Source organism: Larus michahellis, chromosome 1 (genome assembly GCF_964199755.1).
Source record: "Larus michahellis chromosome 1, bLarMic1.1, whole genome shotgun sequence".
Taxonomy (NCBI): domain Eukaryota; kingdom Metazoa; phylum Chordata; class Aves; order Charadriiformes; family Laridae; genus Larus; species Larus michahellis.
In genome coordinates this window covers 141547886-141560329 of record NC_133896.1, presented here as the reverse complement: position 1 = coordinate 141560329, position 12444 = coordinate 141547886, and the positions used below count along the sequence as shown (strand labels likewise).

At 39.8% G+C, this 12444-nt stretch overlaps 1 protein-coding gene across 9 annotated transcripts in view; it reads left to right on the top strand.

Annotated features, from left to right (window-relative positions):
* Nucleotides 1–429: 429 nt before the first annotated feature.
* Nucleotides 430–12444, top strand: part of MSL3 (MSL complex subunit 3) — a 43609-nt gene continuing 31594 nt past the window's right edge. For 4 of the 9 annotated variants that reach the window (XR_012589773.1, XR_012589774.1, XR_012589775.1 and 1 more), the window contains exons 1-12: nucleotides 578–753; nucleotides 2747–2829; nucleotides 3413–3508; nucleotides 4082–4182; nucleotides 5163–5254; nucleotides 6811–6933; nucleotides 7405–7565; nucleotides 9519–9677; nucleotides 10122–10384; nucleotides 10765–10874; nucleotides 11055–11154; nucleotides 11679–11763. Coding sequence is in view for 3 of the 9 variants with exons in the window: in XM_074606484.1 (XP_074462585.1) it covers nucleotides 655–753; nucleotides 2747–2829; nucleotides 3413–3508; nucleotides 4082–4182; nucleotides 5163–5254; nucleotides 6811–6933; nucleotides 7405–7565; nucleotides 9519–9677; nucleotides 10122–10384; nucleotides 10765–10874; nucleotides 11055–11154; nucleotides 11679–11763 (1472 nt within the window). In the remaining 6 variants the exon portion in view is untranslated. Of the gene's footprint in view, nucleotides 754–936; nucleotides 1425–2746; nucleotides 2830–3412; nucleotides 3509–4081; nucleotides 4183–5162; nucleotides 5255–6810; nucleotides 6934–7404; nucleotides 7566–9518; nucleotides 9678–10121; nucleotides 10385–10764; nucleotides 10875–11054; nucleotides 11155–11678; nucleotides 11764–12444 lie in introns of those variants that run through there. The other 5 variants (XR_012589780.1, XR_012589778.1, XM_074606507.1 and 2 more) reach the window with 3 other exon arrangements.

The window sequence follows — 12444 nt, the reverse complement described above, 5'->3', positions numbered from 1 at the left end:
AACTCTAGGTAACTGAAATTCTAGTCCAACATCCTATTTATGTCTAGGGTTTTGAAAAAATGTGAATTATTTACACTATTTGCATCCTGAGACGCAAAGAATTCGAACACTGAAAAGACAAAGCAAACTCCAGGTAACTGAGTTTCTCGTCCAACACCCTATTTATTTCTAGGCTTTTTTTTTTTTTCCTTGTGGAAAGGCTGAAAGAACGAGAGAGGAAAACAAACCTTGAGGGAGTTTACAACATATATATGGCCATCTTGGGAGCAGAGGAGTGGGGAACACAAGAAACCAAGTACCGAATGGGAACCGTGCGGTGATGTTCAGGGTTAGCAGCAACGGAGAGAAGGGCTGCGGCTGTTCCGGGGCTGCGCTTACCCCTCCCGCACACCGCTCCGCGGTGTGGCGGGCACCACCAGCACCAACGGCAGAGCAGGGCGACTTACCGGGACCGAGAGCTCTCGCCTCACCCCGCCCCAGCTCGCCCAGCCCCGGGACAGCAGCCGCCCGTCCCCCCCGGAGGGACGCGTCCCCCTCACCGCTGCCGGTGCCTGAGGAACCGGGCGCCGCCGGGGTTGCGGGGCGGTGCGGTGCGCGGCCCCTCCCCCGGCGGGAGGGGGGCGGGCCTTCTCTCCTTTGCGCCATGATGAGCAAATGACCTCGCGGGGAATGAAATTTAAGTTCCACCGGGGCGAGAGAGTTCTCTGCTTCGAGCCCGACCCCACCAAGGCCAAAGTCCTCTATGATGCCAAGGTGACGCGCCGCGCGCGACCCTGCCCTCCCCCTTCCCCCCCTCAAAGCCCCCCTCTCTCCGCCCTCCCCCCCGACTCGCACCGGGGGGGCGGGGCCGGGGCCGGCGCGCGGCCCGACTCGCCGCCGTTGCTACCGTTAACGCTGCCTGCTGGGGGTTGCGCGCGCGCCCCCGGGCGGGAGGCGGAGGTGGAAGCGGCCGCCAGCCCAGCCGAGGCGGACGTAGGGGAGAGGCGGCTCTCGGCGGCAGCGCTCGCTGCGGGAAACGGAGGGCGGCCCGGGGAGGGGGGAGCCGCCCGCCGTCACGGGGCTGGGAGACAAAGCGAGGCGGTGCCCGGCCCCCCCGGGCCTCTCCTCCCCCCGTCCTTGTGCCGCCGTCATCGCCCGTTGGGCGTTTCAGCCCGGCCCGCTGGCGGGGCTTGGCTCTCTTCTCCCCACACACACACCGGCCCCGCCGCCTCGGGGGCGGGGGGTGCGCGTAGCAGCGGTGTACGAGCCTCTGGGCCTTCCCCCCGTGGGGCGGAGGCGGCTCGCTGCCCGGGTGACAAAGAGGCGACTGAGCCCTCGCCGTCGGGGCCTTGCTCTCGCGTCAGGTAGAGAACGGAGCCGCCGAGAGGCTCTGGAAGTGTCGGACTCGGTTTCCCGCCTTCCGTTTTCGGCTGACCACCTGCCAAGTAATTCTGAAATTCTGTTTTCATTCCTGCACTTTCGTAGCGTAGCTTGATTTGTTCTCCCTCCCTGCTCTCCTACCCGCACTGCCCGCCCTCCGGCTTTTCAGAAGGGTTTAAATGGTACAGGAGGTAGTATGGGAGAGTATACAGAAATACAGCAAGCAGGGAGTGGTGGACCCTGAGTGTTGCAATGAGGTGACCAACTCAGTTCTGCCTGGTCATAATAATTGTAGAGCTTTATGTAAATATAATATTGTTTCAGGGCATCAGTGGGACACAGCTTTTCAGTGTTAAGGCATCTGTACCTAACTTGCAAATAGAATTGTTTTCTTTTCTTTTGTTACAGAGAGGGGTGAAAAGGGAGGTATTGCAACTGGATTCATGTCCAAATTAATGCTTCTTGCTACAAGTTTTCAGTGTTTTTCAAACATCTTTGATCAGGAAATCCACCTTCCAGTAATATTTTGGGTTACTGTTTTGTTTGCATGTGTACTCCTATGTTCTGACCACCCCAATAGCTTTAATTGCCAGCCCTAGAGATAACCTGAGTGCAAAAAGTAATAGTACATTTTCTGCTTTACTTTCAAAAAACCCAAACTCCAGCATAACTGTCCTCGACTCTATCAATAGTTCTTAAATTCTGGACTCCACGAAATTACAGTAGCCTAACTACTGCGTGCATCTGGAGATACATGGTCTATTGAGAGCCATTCAAGTGCAGACCAAATGATTCTTTTGGTATTAGTAGTCCTGATGTGGCTCTTCATGATCCACCTGGAATGTCTTTTGAGGTGCAGGCCCTTTCAGACTGGTCTTCCACATTTTTTATGTGTGAAAGAGGGAGAAAACAAAGGTTCAGTTATTTACAAGGCCTTTGAATGTCTTGTGGCTAAGATTCAGTGTTCAAGAGAGCAGTGTTTCTGAGGTTTACATATAGATCTCTGTTGTCTCCTGGTTTGAGGGCATGAAGAGACAGCACACAGGAGAACAGTAGTAGGCCAGATGTATACCTGCATATCCATATTGTGATAGTGCATTTTTTCGCATCTCCCTTTGTCCTGAAACATGGAACATTTGAGGACAGGATAAAGATGGTTAGCGGTCCCCAACTTAAAAAGTGCTCAACCAAAAAAGCTAGTTTTTCTGACCATTTAGTATAATCCATATCTTCTGCTCATATCAGTATGCACTGGCAAAATTACAGGTATATTTCATTTCCATAAATAAACACTTCTTTTTTTTTCTTTGTGCATAAATTCCCTGAATACTGGAAAGCTGACTTTCTCTCAAGCTTTTTAATACATGCTATTCAATATTTGTTTCAGATTGTTGATATTGTTGTTGGAAAAGATGAGAAAGGCAGAAAGATTCCAGAATATCTGATCCATTTTAACGGTTGGAACAGAAGGTAAGAACATGTATACATGGTTTCAGTTCTTCCATTTCTTCTATTTTATTCTGTAAAGAAAAGCATTGCAGAGAATATCAAAGGACTGTAATGTTTGCATGAATATTTTTGATTTTCTCAATGCCTTTAATATGCTTGCGCATGTTGACCCATTGGTTTGTATCCCTAAATTTCAGTGTGTCAGTTTGGTAGGTGTGTTTAAACTTTATGGGGTATCTGTCTTTGGCATATACTTGTGGCTCTTAGGTTTCCATTAATGAGAGAGTTTATACTTTGTTAAATCTAGACTTGGATTGTTTGGTTGTCAAGGTCAGTATGTGAGTGCAGTCTTTGACTGTGATCTATAGCATGTGTCGATGCTACAAACCCCATCGTGTGTTAAGTCACGGTTTGAGAGATTTTAGATAGTAGCACGGGAGTTGAAGCCATGTGGATATGCAAGGATGCAAACCTTGTGATACAGATGTTGCTTCTGAATGACATTAAAAGAGTGTGTTTTAGATTTAATGTATATTAATTCATTAGTAATCATGAGTGGCATATATTCATAGCCGTTAATAATTTTCTTTTGACCTATCCTTAGCTGGGATAGATGGGCAGCTGAAGATCATGTTCTTCGTGACACAGACGAAAACCGCAGATTACAGCGTAAATTGGCACGGAAGGCTGTGGCTCGCATGTAAGAAATTCTTTTGGTCTCAAAATGAATGAGAGATTAATTTTCAGACTCACACAGATACATCCAGGTGTCTCCAAGTGAGCTTGGCCTCTAAGCTCATGCTGTAGATCGTAGATATCTACTCAGTACAGTCAGTGCATTCTAGAGCTACTCTTCTCATACTAAGGTAGATACCTACATATTGTTATTAAACAACACTCTGAATGACTAACATTTAATTATGCAATTCTTAACTACTGCTGCAAAATGCCTGTATATTGGATCTACATCTTCCCAAAGAAAAGTACTTGAAAAGTAACTTAGGAAAAACTGAAGTATTTTTCAGCCAAAGGCAATAATCTAATATTGATTGGCCATGGCTTGAGGATCTGCTTGAGAACACAAATATGAGGTAATGTACAGACATTAAGGTCTCCACTCTCAAATAAGCATTGTCCAAATTATTTCAACATTAATTAATGAAAAAAACCTCAAATGTACGTTTCCTGTGTATTTGCATGTAATGTAATTAGCTATCATAAACAAATTAAATAATATTAGCCAAATTTCAGTGAACCGTTTTATGTTCTGTAGGAGAAGGAAGGGAAGAAAGAAGAGACGTTGCAGGTTGCCTGGTGTTGACTCTGTATTAAAAAGCCTTCCTGCTGAAGAAAATGATGAGAGTAGCGAAAACTGTGAGCTTGTTTTTATTCTTTAATAACTGGTGTGATGCCTTTAACTTTTTGAGCTAGGGGTACGGTGCATGCTGTAACTTCCTATTAGGATGACATGAGAGTGTCACAGTCCCGTTTGAAATATACGGAGGCAGTCGGATGGGGAGTGAGCACTGTGTTTCATGCTAAGCATCTATTAAGATATCTCCTTTCTTCTTGTGTTCCAGAGGCTTTTCCATGTGTCAGTTCCACTCAATTCTGCTTTGTTTAGTGTAGTATTACTAGGTGCAAGAAGCCCTCAGTTTTCCTTGTTTGGTGTTAGGAAACAAGATGGACTCCCTGCTAGTGTTTCTATGTATTTCAGGGGGCAATAAGATTTTCTTTTTCCCCTGTCTACCTGGCACAAAGGTCTGTTTCTTGTCAGCTGCCTGGTTGATTTCACTCTCGGGTCAGCTCTTTCATTTCATAGCATTTTGCTTTGTAGCTTGAAAACCAACAAGAACACTGGCTGGCACTTAGCTGATGTTCTGGCAACTGTCAGTGCACAGATCCAGACCTTCTCATTGGATGATTACTACATTAATCCCCTGTCCAGAACTGAAGTCCAATAAAAATTGGAAAGATCTGAGTGTTCAGAAATGTAGGGAGCTTTTAAAAGTGAATATTTCTCAATTAGAGAGGAATTAGAGAACACTTCCTGTAAACACTTCCTGTAAACTTTGTCATACATATTTAAAATGTTTATTGTGTGCTGTAAATAATACTTGTGTGTTTAATTCAATTAGAATTATTCATCCTCATTAAATATAACAAGCTAGTTGTGGGTTTTTTTATTTGTTAGTTTTGTTGGGGGGAGTGTTGTTTTTGGATGGTTTGTGTTTGTTTGGGTTTTGGATTTGTGGTGTTTTTTTTTTTTTTTTGCATCGAGGCCTGAAATTGTTTGGTCTTAACTTCTGCAATGTAATAAATTGAGATAAATACGTGAAATCTCTTTTACACAGCTATAAGTAGTTCTTCTTCTGACGACAGTGATGAAGGAACAGATGAAGAAATAAAAAGTGAAGAAAGTGACATAGAAGAGAGGACAGAAATGGTATATTCGTGAGCTCCTTAACTTGACAGAATTTGAACATCTGTATTTGAAACTGGAAAATTGAAGTAGATGAAATATAGGCCACAGCTGGTTATTTATCTGGAATTAAAAGCATATTTTTTTTACTCCTGGTGCTTACTGTGGTTGAGCTTTTGAAAATTATAGAAGATGTCATATACATGTAGAATTCTTTGATATTAATCTAAAAATACACATTTGTTTCTTTTCATGTCTTTCTACACATGTGGAAGAATGTGGAGAAATTTTCTCTTATGTGGAGAAAACATAGCAAACTAGATTATCCAGATTTGTGGGTGCTGTAAAATTTTACTGGTCTATGCAGGTTGGACAAATCTTAATAGCACCAGGATCTTTCTGGCTTTTGTATTTACTGAAACAGGCATGTCAACTCTGGTCTTAAATTAAAACATAAAAGACTGACTTCAAAAAGAAGCCGCATTTATTTTCTGTACAGTATCGAAAAGGAAGTGCAGCATAAACAATTGTTCTGAAGGTCTGTAGAATCTAACTATTACAGTGTGGGTGATCTGAAGCAGCAAAACCTAACAAATTTGTGTAGTCTTCTGTGTTAAATACTTAAGTGAATGCTGAATTAAAAAGAAAAAAGTTTTAAAAAATAAATTTGTAGATGACTTCAAAGCAGTATTGTTAAATTGCTTAGAGGAAGGCTACTATCTACTTGAAATATATATAGTAAATATTTATTTTTGCATGACAAAACTTGATCGTTATATTGTATCCTGACTACCGAAGTTCTTTTTCACTAATATTCTGTCGTGGTTTTGGCCAAATTGGCCAATGGCCGGCGACAGATGCTCCCCCCAGCCTCTCGTGCATGGAGAGGAGGAGGAGAGATAAAGAGATGTATGAGTTTAGAAGAAACTAGATTAATGAAATATTAATAATAAGATAAAAAGGAAAATAATTAAATAGATACAGTATATACAAAACTGTATTAAGCTCCCAGGATGACGTCACCAGCAGGCACTGGGGAAGTCCCAGGCTGGACCCAGTGACGGGTGGGAACTGGTTTCCACAGATGGAGTCAGGAACACATGGTTTGGGATCAAAGGCAGATGAACAGACAGGGTCCTCCTCGGATGTCAGCCATTGAAGGAAGAGAGTTGACCCTTTGATCCTTCAGCTTTTATACCGAGCATGGGGCAGATGGGATGGAATACCGTGTTGGTCAATTTTGGTCACCTGTCCTGCCCGCTTCTCCGTGCAGGTGGGACCCCTCTACAGTTTTCCACTTCTGACCCTCCAACAGGGTGAATAACGAAATTGGCTGACCTTGGTTGTTATAGCAATAAGTATAATCAAGAGCCTCCCCGCATACCATTCCTTGGCACAAACTGTCTTACCACTCTGAACAAACTGTTTTAGGCACAACATGCCATTAATTTCAGAGAGTTAGAAGAGGCCTAGCTAAGAAGTAAAAATTACTGAACAGGAAGTTGGTTCTGTTTTACCTCAAACCAGGGCATATTCTTAAGCACAACCAATGTATTGTTTCTTGCACTTGCCTATTGTAGAAAGAAGAACAAGACACTCACACAAAAAGGGACATGGAAGATAGAGCAATAAACATAGAAATTCCTGAAGTCTTGAAAAAGAAGCTTGAGGAAGACTGTTACTATATTAATAGAAGAAAACGGGTATGAAATAAAAGCTATGAAATGAATGTGCATGGAGAGTTGGGGAGGGTGTCAAAAGTAGTTCTTGTGCATAGCAACTGTTTTTTTGAACTCGATTGCAAAGGTGAGCTTAGACATTATAAGGAAGAATAACGAGAGTGTAGAGAGCAGGCTTCTCTATAGCTAAACCAGTGAGTTGTCATTATATTTAAGAATGTAACGTTTCAGTATCCAGTTGTGTTTCAGAATGCAGATTTTTTTTTTAAAGCTGTAAATATAGTAAGCTTGTTAACCTGACCATATTTTTGTTTCTCCAGATATTTATATAGGATTGATCAAAAATGCAGTTTAAGTGCTGATATTAATCACTCCTGAAGTAACTTAATGCAACAGAAATTTATTAAACTAGTCAGTACGTTACAAGCTCCTGTTTTAGCTTGGTATAGTTACTAATTGTTTTTGTAAGGCATGAATTTGTTGTTTCCTTTTCAGCTAGTGAAACTTCCTTGTCAGACAAATATAATAACCATCCTGGAGTCATATGTGAAACATTTTGCTATTAATGCCGCTTTTTCAGCCAATGAAAGATCTCGGCACCATCAGATGACTCCACATGCTAATATGAATCTTCATTATGTGCCACCAGAGAAGAAGTAAGTAACTATTAGTCCAGTGCTGTTGTCGCAAGAAGAATAACCTTGCAGCCCGTGTTCTGTTTTGAGGCTGTTCACTTCTGTGAGCTTGCGCTGTGCTATTTATGTGTCTATTTATGGGACTTAAAATATTTGACAGATACCCATAGCACAGTAAAATGAAAAGTCATTATGCAAAAACATGAATATTCCCTTTTATGATGTAAGTTCTTGTGAATATGGTGACCAGTTTTGGAAAAATGTGTTGCTATTGTCTATGTGAAGAATTTTTTGAGCACTGCAAGAGTATCTGATATAGGAATTCCCTGCTTAAATAAAACTGAATAGGTTCAAGTTTTATAAAGGATAAAAAATTATGAGACACTTACAGAAAACTCCAAGTGCAGGTGATTTATTTGTTTGTTTTTTTTTTTTTTTTAAATGACATATCTTAAATCCTAGAGTCAATATGTGGTGAAACAATGTGTGTAGTAACACCACTCTTGTTTATTAAAATTGATTGAGTCTTAGTTACTGTTTTCTCAGCTGAGTTGTATATTCTTCTACCATGCTACAAATGCAGTGTGTTAACCCTGCAGTTGCAGTTTGGTGTTTCTTTGGTGTGTTTTTTTCTCTTATGTTAAAGATTCTCAATATTAGGTGAGATTGCTTCTCTATCTAAGTCTGCACTGGGGTGAAATCTTGTATTTTATCAAAGAGAAATCTTGACTTTTAACATGTTCTATTTCAATGGTGTGTAATTATGCTATTCCTTGCAATATTTTGGTCTATGTGAGTCTCTTGGTTTATATTGATATCTTTCATTATTTGGCAGATTAATGATACTTTTCTTCTATGTCCTATAATCTCCCAAGAAAGAATTTAGATGAGACATCAGAAATATGAATGGAAGGTTGTGTGCATATTACGATTTTTAAAGGTGTATGTCTAAGTGAATTGATGAACCTCAATAAAGAGGGTGCTTTGTTAAGGAAAATGTATAATTTCAGTGATGCATTAAGTAGGAGAAATTGAGCTGACAACTATTGTATTGCCCTTACTGCTCTAACACAGAAGTTAATTGGCCTTCTTGGATGTGATAGAATTTCTGCACATGATGGTCCCCCGACCCAATTTATATGGAGTGTTTTTTAAAAAAAAAAAAAAAGGCAGGAGTTTTAGCAGGTGGTATGGAATGGTAATAGGAGGTATGGAATTTCTAATGTGGGCATTGTGGCAGGATCAAATTACTGTTACCATACATATATATGTACTTGAGTGGTGAGACATGAATACTTTTATAGAGGTGTGAGATGTTGGAGGTGGCTGAACTCAGTGTTCTTGGTTCTGCTTGTAACAGCACATCTACTCACAACCTAGCACCATGAGTCTCTTACACAAGCTGAAACCAAAATTCCTAGTAGCCTCTAAATGTAGTGCTTTGGTTACCAGGAGCAGGCCATTAGAAACGGATCTCCAATGCAAATGTGTCTGGTTTTGTTGGTTCATTGGATATCTCTTAAGCACTGCCTTAATTGCATCTTACTGCCTATAGATCAAATTCTGCATATGCCTTTTAGACAGAGGTTCAATCTGTTGAGTACTTAGTTTTTCTGGAAGGTGCCTCTTTTTTGAGCCTAGTAAACTTGGAAAGACAAAATGCTTACATGAAAAACTAACTAACTTTATTTACTGCAAAGTAGATTTTATTAATCCCGTGAACAACAGAACAATTGTATGATTTTGTTTGACCTTATTAAGCAGACTTTTAAAATTTATATTTGTCTAAAGCTACCAACAGCAATCACTGTCTCTTTAAGTATACTTTTAATCACTCATAATTACTTAGTGATGAAGTCAGCATATCATAGTTAAGATGTTAATGATCTGTATTGAAAGGGAATTTCGTATAACTGCACTGAAAAATTTTGACATGCAACTTTGAAATTCCTAATCCTTTTTTTTTCTCTGTAGTGTTGAGCTATGTAAAGAGATGGTGGATGGGCTGAGAATAACGTTTGACTTCACACTTCCATTAATTTTGCTCTATCCTTATGAACAAGCTCAATTTAAGAAGGTGACTTCATCAAAATTCTTTCTTCCCATTAAAGAAAACTCAACAAATACTAACAGGTAGGTTGGGTATACGGAGTATAATACTGCTTATCCCCTGAGGAAAATGCAATAGAATGTGGTTATGTATTCAGAATAGGATGATTTCTTACAAACTTTGACTTAAAAATTGTCTTGATAAACTGTTGAACTTTTCTGTGAATTGCTTGCCTTAATTTAGGTTCTGAATTTCTATCTGATTAACTGGCGTACGGTTAGGCTACAACTTTGGTGGGGGGGGAAATTACATTGAAACGTAAATTTGGGTTCATTAACTTCTACATTTGAAAATAAATACGCTTGTGGAAAATAGTATTTAAGAAGGTCTCGTCACTTTGATAGTCATTGGGAGGAGACTGTCTAATTTGAATAAGTATTTAAGGAGATCTGTGAAACTAGAAGGATCTCTTTTTTTAAGAACAGCCTTGATCTCTTCACTTCTGTAAAGCTGCCTTTATTTCCTAGAAATCAGGAGGAGCTTTCCCCAAGTCCTCCTCTGTTGAATCCACCAACACCTCAGTCAACTGACAGCCAACCTACAACAGGGGAGCCAGCCACTCCAAAAAGACGGAAAGCTGAACCTGAAATTCTGCAGTCGCTGAGACGTTCTACACGCCATAGTTCTAACTGCGACAGGTTATCGGAAAGCAGTGCTTCACCGCAACCTAAACGGCGGCATCTTGAGACCCCAGCTTCTATGCCAAAGCTCTTCTTGCACCTGGAAAAAAGTAGGGTTTGCTCTTTAAATTATACTCTAAATAAGATTTAAGTCTTGTTCTTTATTTTAATGTCATCTGGACTGTGAACTGAATGATTGAAGTAGGAGTTCATACTTTTTGTATCAAATATTTATCTCTGAAGCTTATACCAAAGGGAGAAATACGAAGCAATATTGTCAGTAGTTTGGTACTGTAGTTCTCAAAAGAATTCAAGGAGCTGCTTTTCTGTGAGCCTACTTCAGGATAGCATTTATTGAATTGTAGTGTTTAAGACTTTAAAGATTTTAGCAGCAGGCCTTAGTTATGTTTAATGGCTTATAGTTCCATAAAACAGATAATAAAATTTATTTGATTTCTTTTGTTGTTTTTTTTTTCCTTCCCTTCTGAAGAAACCCCTGTCCATAGTGGATCATCTTCACCTATAACTTTGACTCCTAGCAAAGAGGGGAGTGCGGTTTTTACTGGCTTTGAAGGTAGAAGAAACAATGAATTGAATGAGGTAACAGATTTTTATGTTACTGCCCTAGATTCAATGATTAAAGGTTTTGTTGACCTCAGAATTGGGCTATGTTTTGTTTGTATTACTAATTTAATCTTTGATTTTGAAGTTCTGCACAGACTAAATTATTTATGGTGCTGTAAAAATGTTGTAACTGATGTTTTCATGTCTTACTTTTAGGTTTTGTCCTGGAAATTGATGCCAGAGAATTATCCACCAAGTGACCAACCACCACCTCCCTCATATATCTATGGATCTCAACATTTGCTACGGATGTTTGGTAAACTGATGAAAAACTCTGCTGAATCAAAATTGCTTTGTTTGTTTTGTGTGTCTGTGTGGGCTTTTTGCTTTGTTTGGTTTTTGGTTGGTTGGGTAGGTTTTGTTTTGTGTTTGGTTTGTTTTGGTTTTTTTCCCCCAGTCACTGTATCTGTGTGATTTTCTGTTTGCTTTATCACATTTAGTTTTATTCTTGGCAAAGAGTACATTTAAATCTGTTTAAAACTCTTAGGCTGTTCATAAACTTGTTTATCTCTTACTGGCTCTGTAAGCTTTCATTTAACAAACGTAAACAAGCATTACTTCCAATACATTATCAAACGTCATTAAAGCAAGCAGCATTCACTTTCTCAGCATGTTTCCTTTTAGTGAGGTTTTGAAAGATCACTGAGTAGGTTGCAAATAAATGTAGAGTCTAGAGGGAGAAGAAATTTTTATATTCTTCTTTTCTGTATAGTGGATAAAAGTAATTAGAAGTTGCTTTTAAAAGAACAGGTGTAAATATTTTTTTTCTCTTATTTACAGTAAAGCTACCAGAAATACTGGGGAAGATGTGCTTTCCTGACAAAAACTTAAAGGCTTTAGTAAAACACTTCGAAATGTTTCTGAGGTAATGTGACACAATGTACCACAACAGTGTTTGCATTGTTACATAGATCTAAGTGTCCTGGAATGACAAAGGGTTTTTAAAGTAAGATACTCATTTTCTCTAACTACAAGAATATGATTAAATTAATACAAGATTTTAATAATAACAATTTGAATAAAGATTAATACATTATTTTTGATTCTGTAATTCAAATTGAAGGGAACCTGAACTCCCTACTTAAAGTTTTGATAAACACAGTGCTAGAGAACTGAAGTATAAAAGTGTATTTGCTAGTATGTACAGAAAGACAAGTCTGACTTGGTTAAGAAGCATGTTTTATGAAGCAATACAAATTCTTCATTGTTATTTTTGAGAGCATAATCTGAGAGTTTTGATGTTGCATCATTAAAGTCTGCCCTAATTGAAAAATTTCTCAGCTATGCCATGCAGTGGCCTGTAAAGGAACCCAAACTCTTTCTGACCATGCTGGCTCCACGGCTGGAGTCCATATGACCTGCACCATGATCAGCTTTGTTTATTAATTCCAGTTAATATCTCTGCATGACATTGTAGTGGTGGTTAGATATCTAGTGTTGCCCTGTATTGTGCAGCATCAATACAATGGAAGGTAAATTTGCCAAGGAAAACTTACAGGAGAAAGTGTTGTAAATTGTGAACATCTGGAACATGTGTAGAACTCCT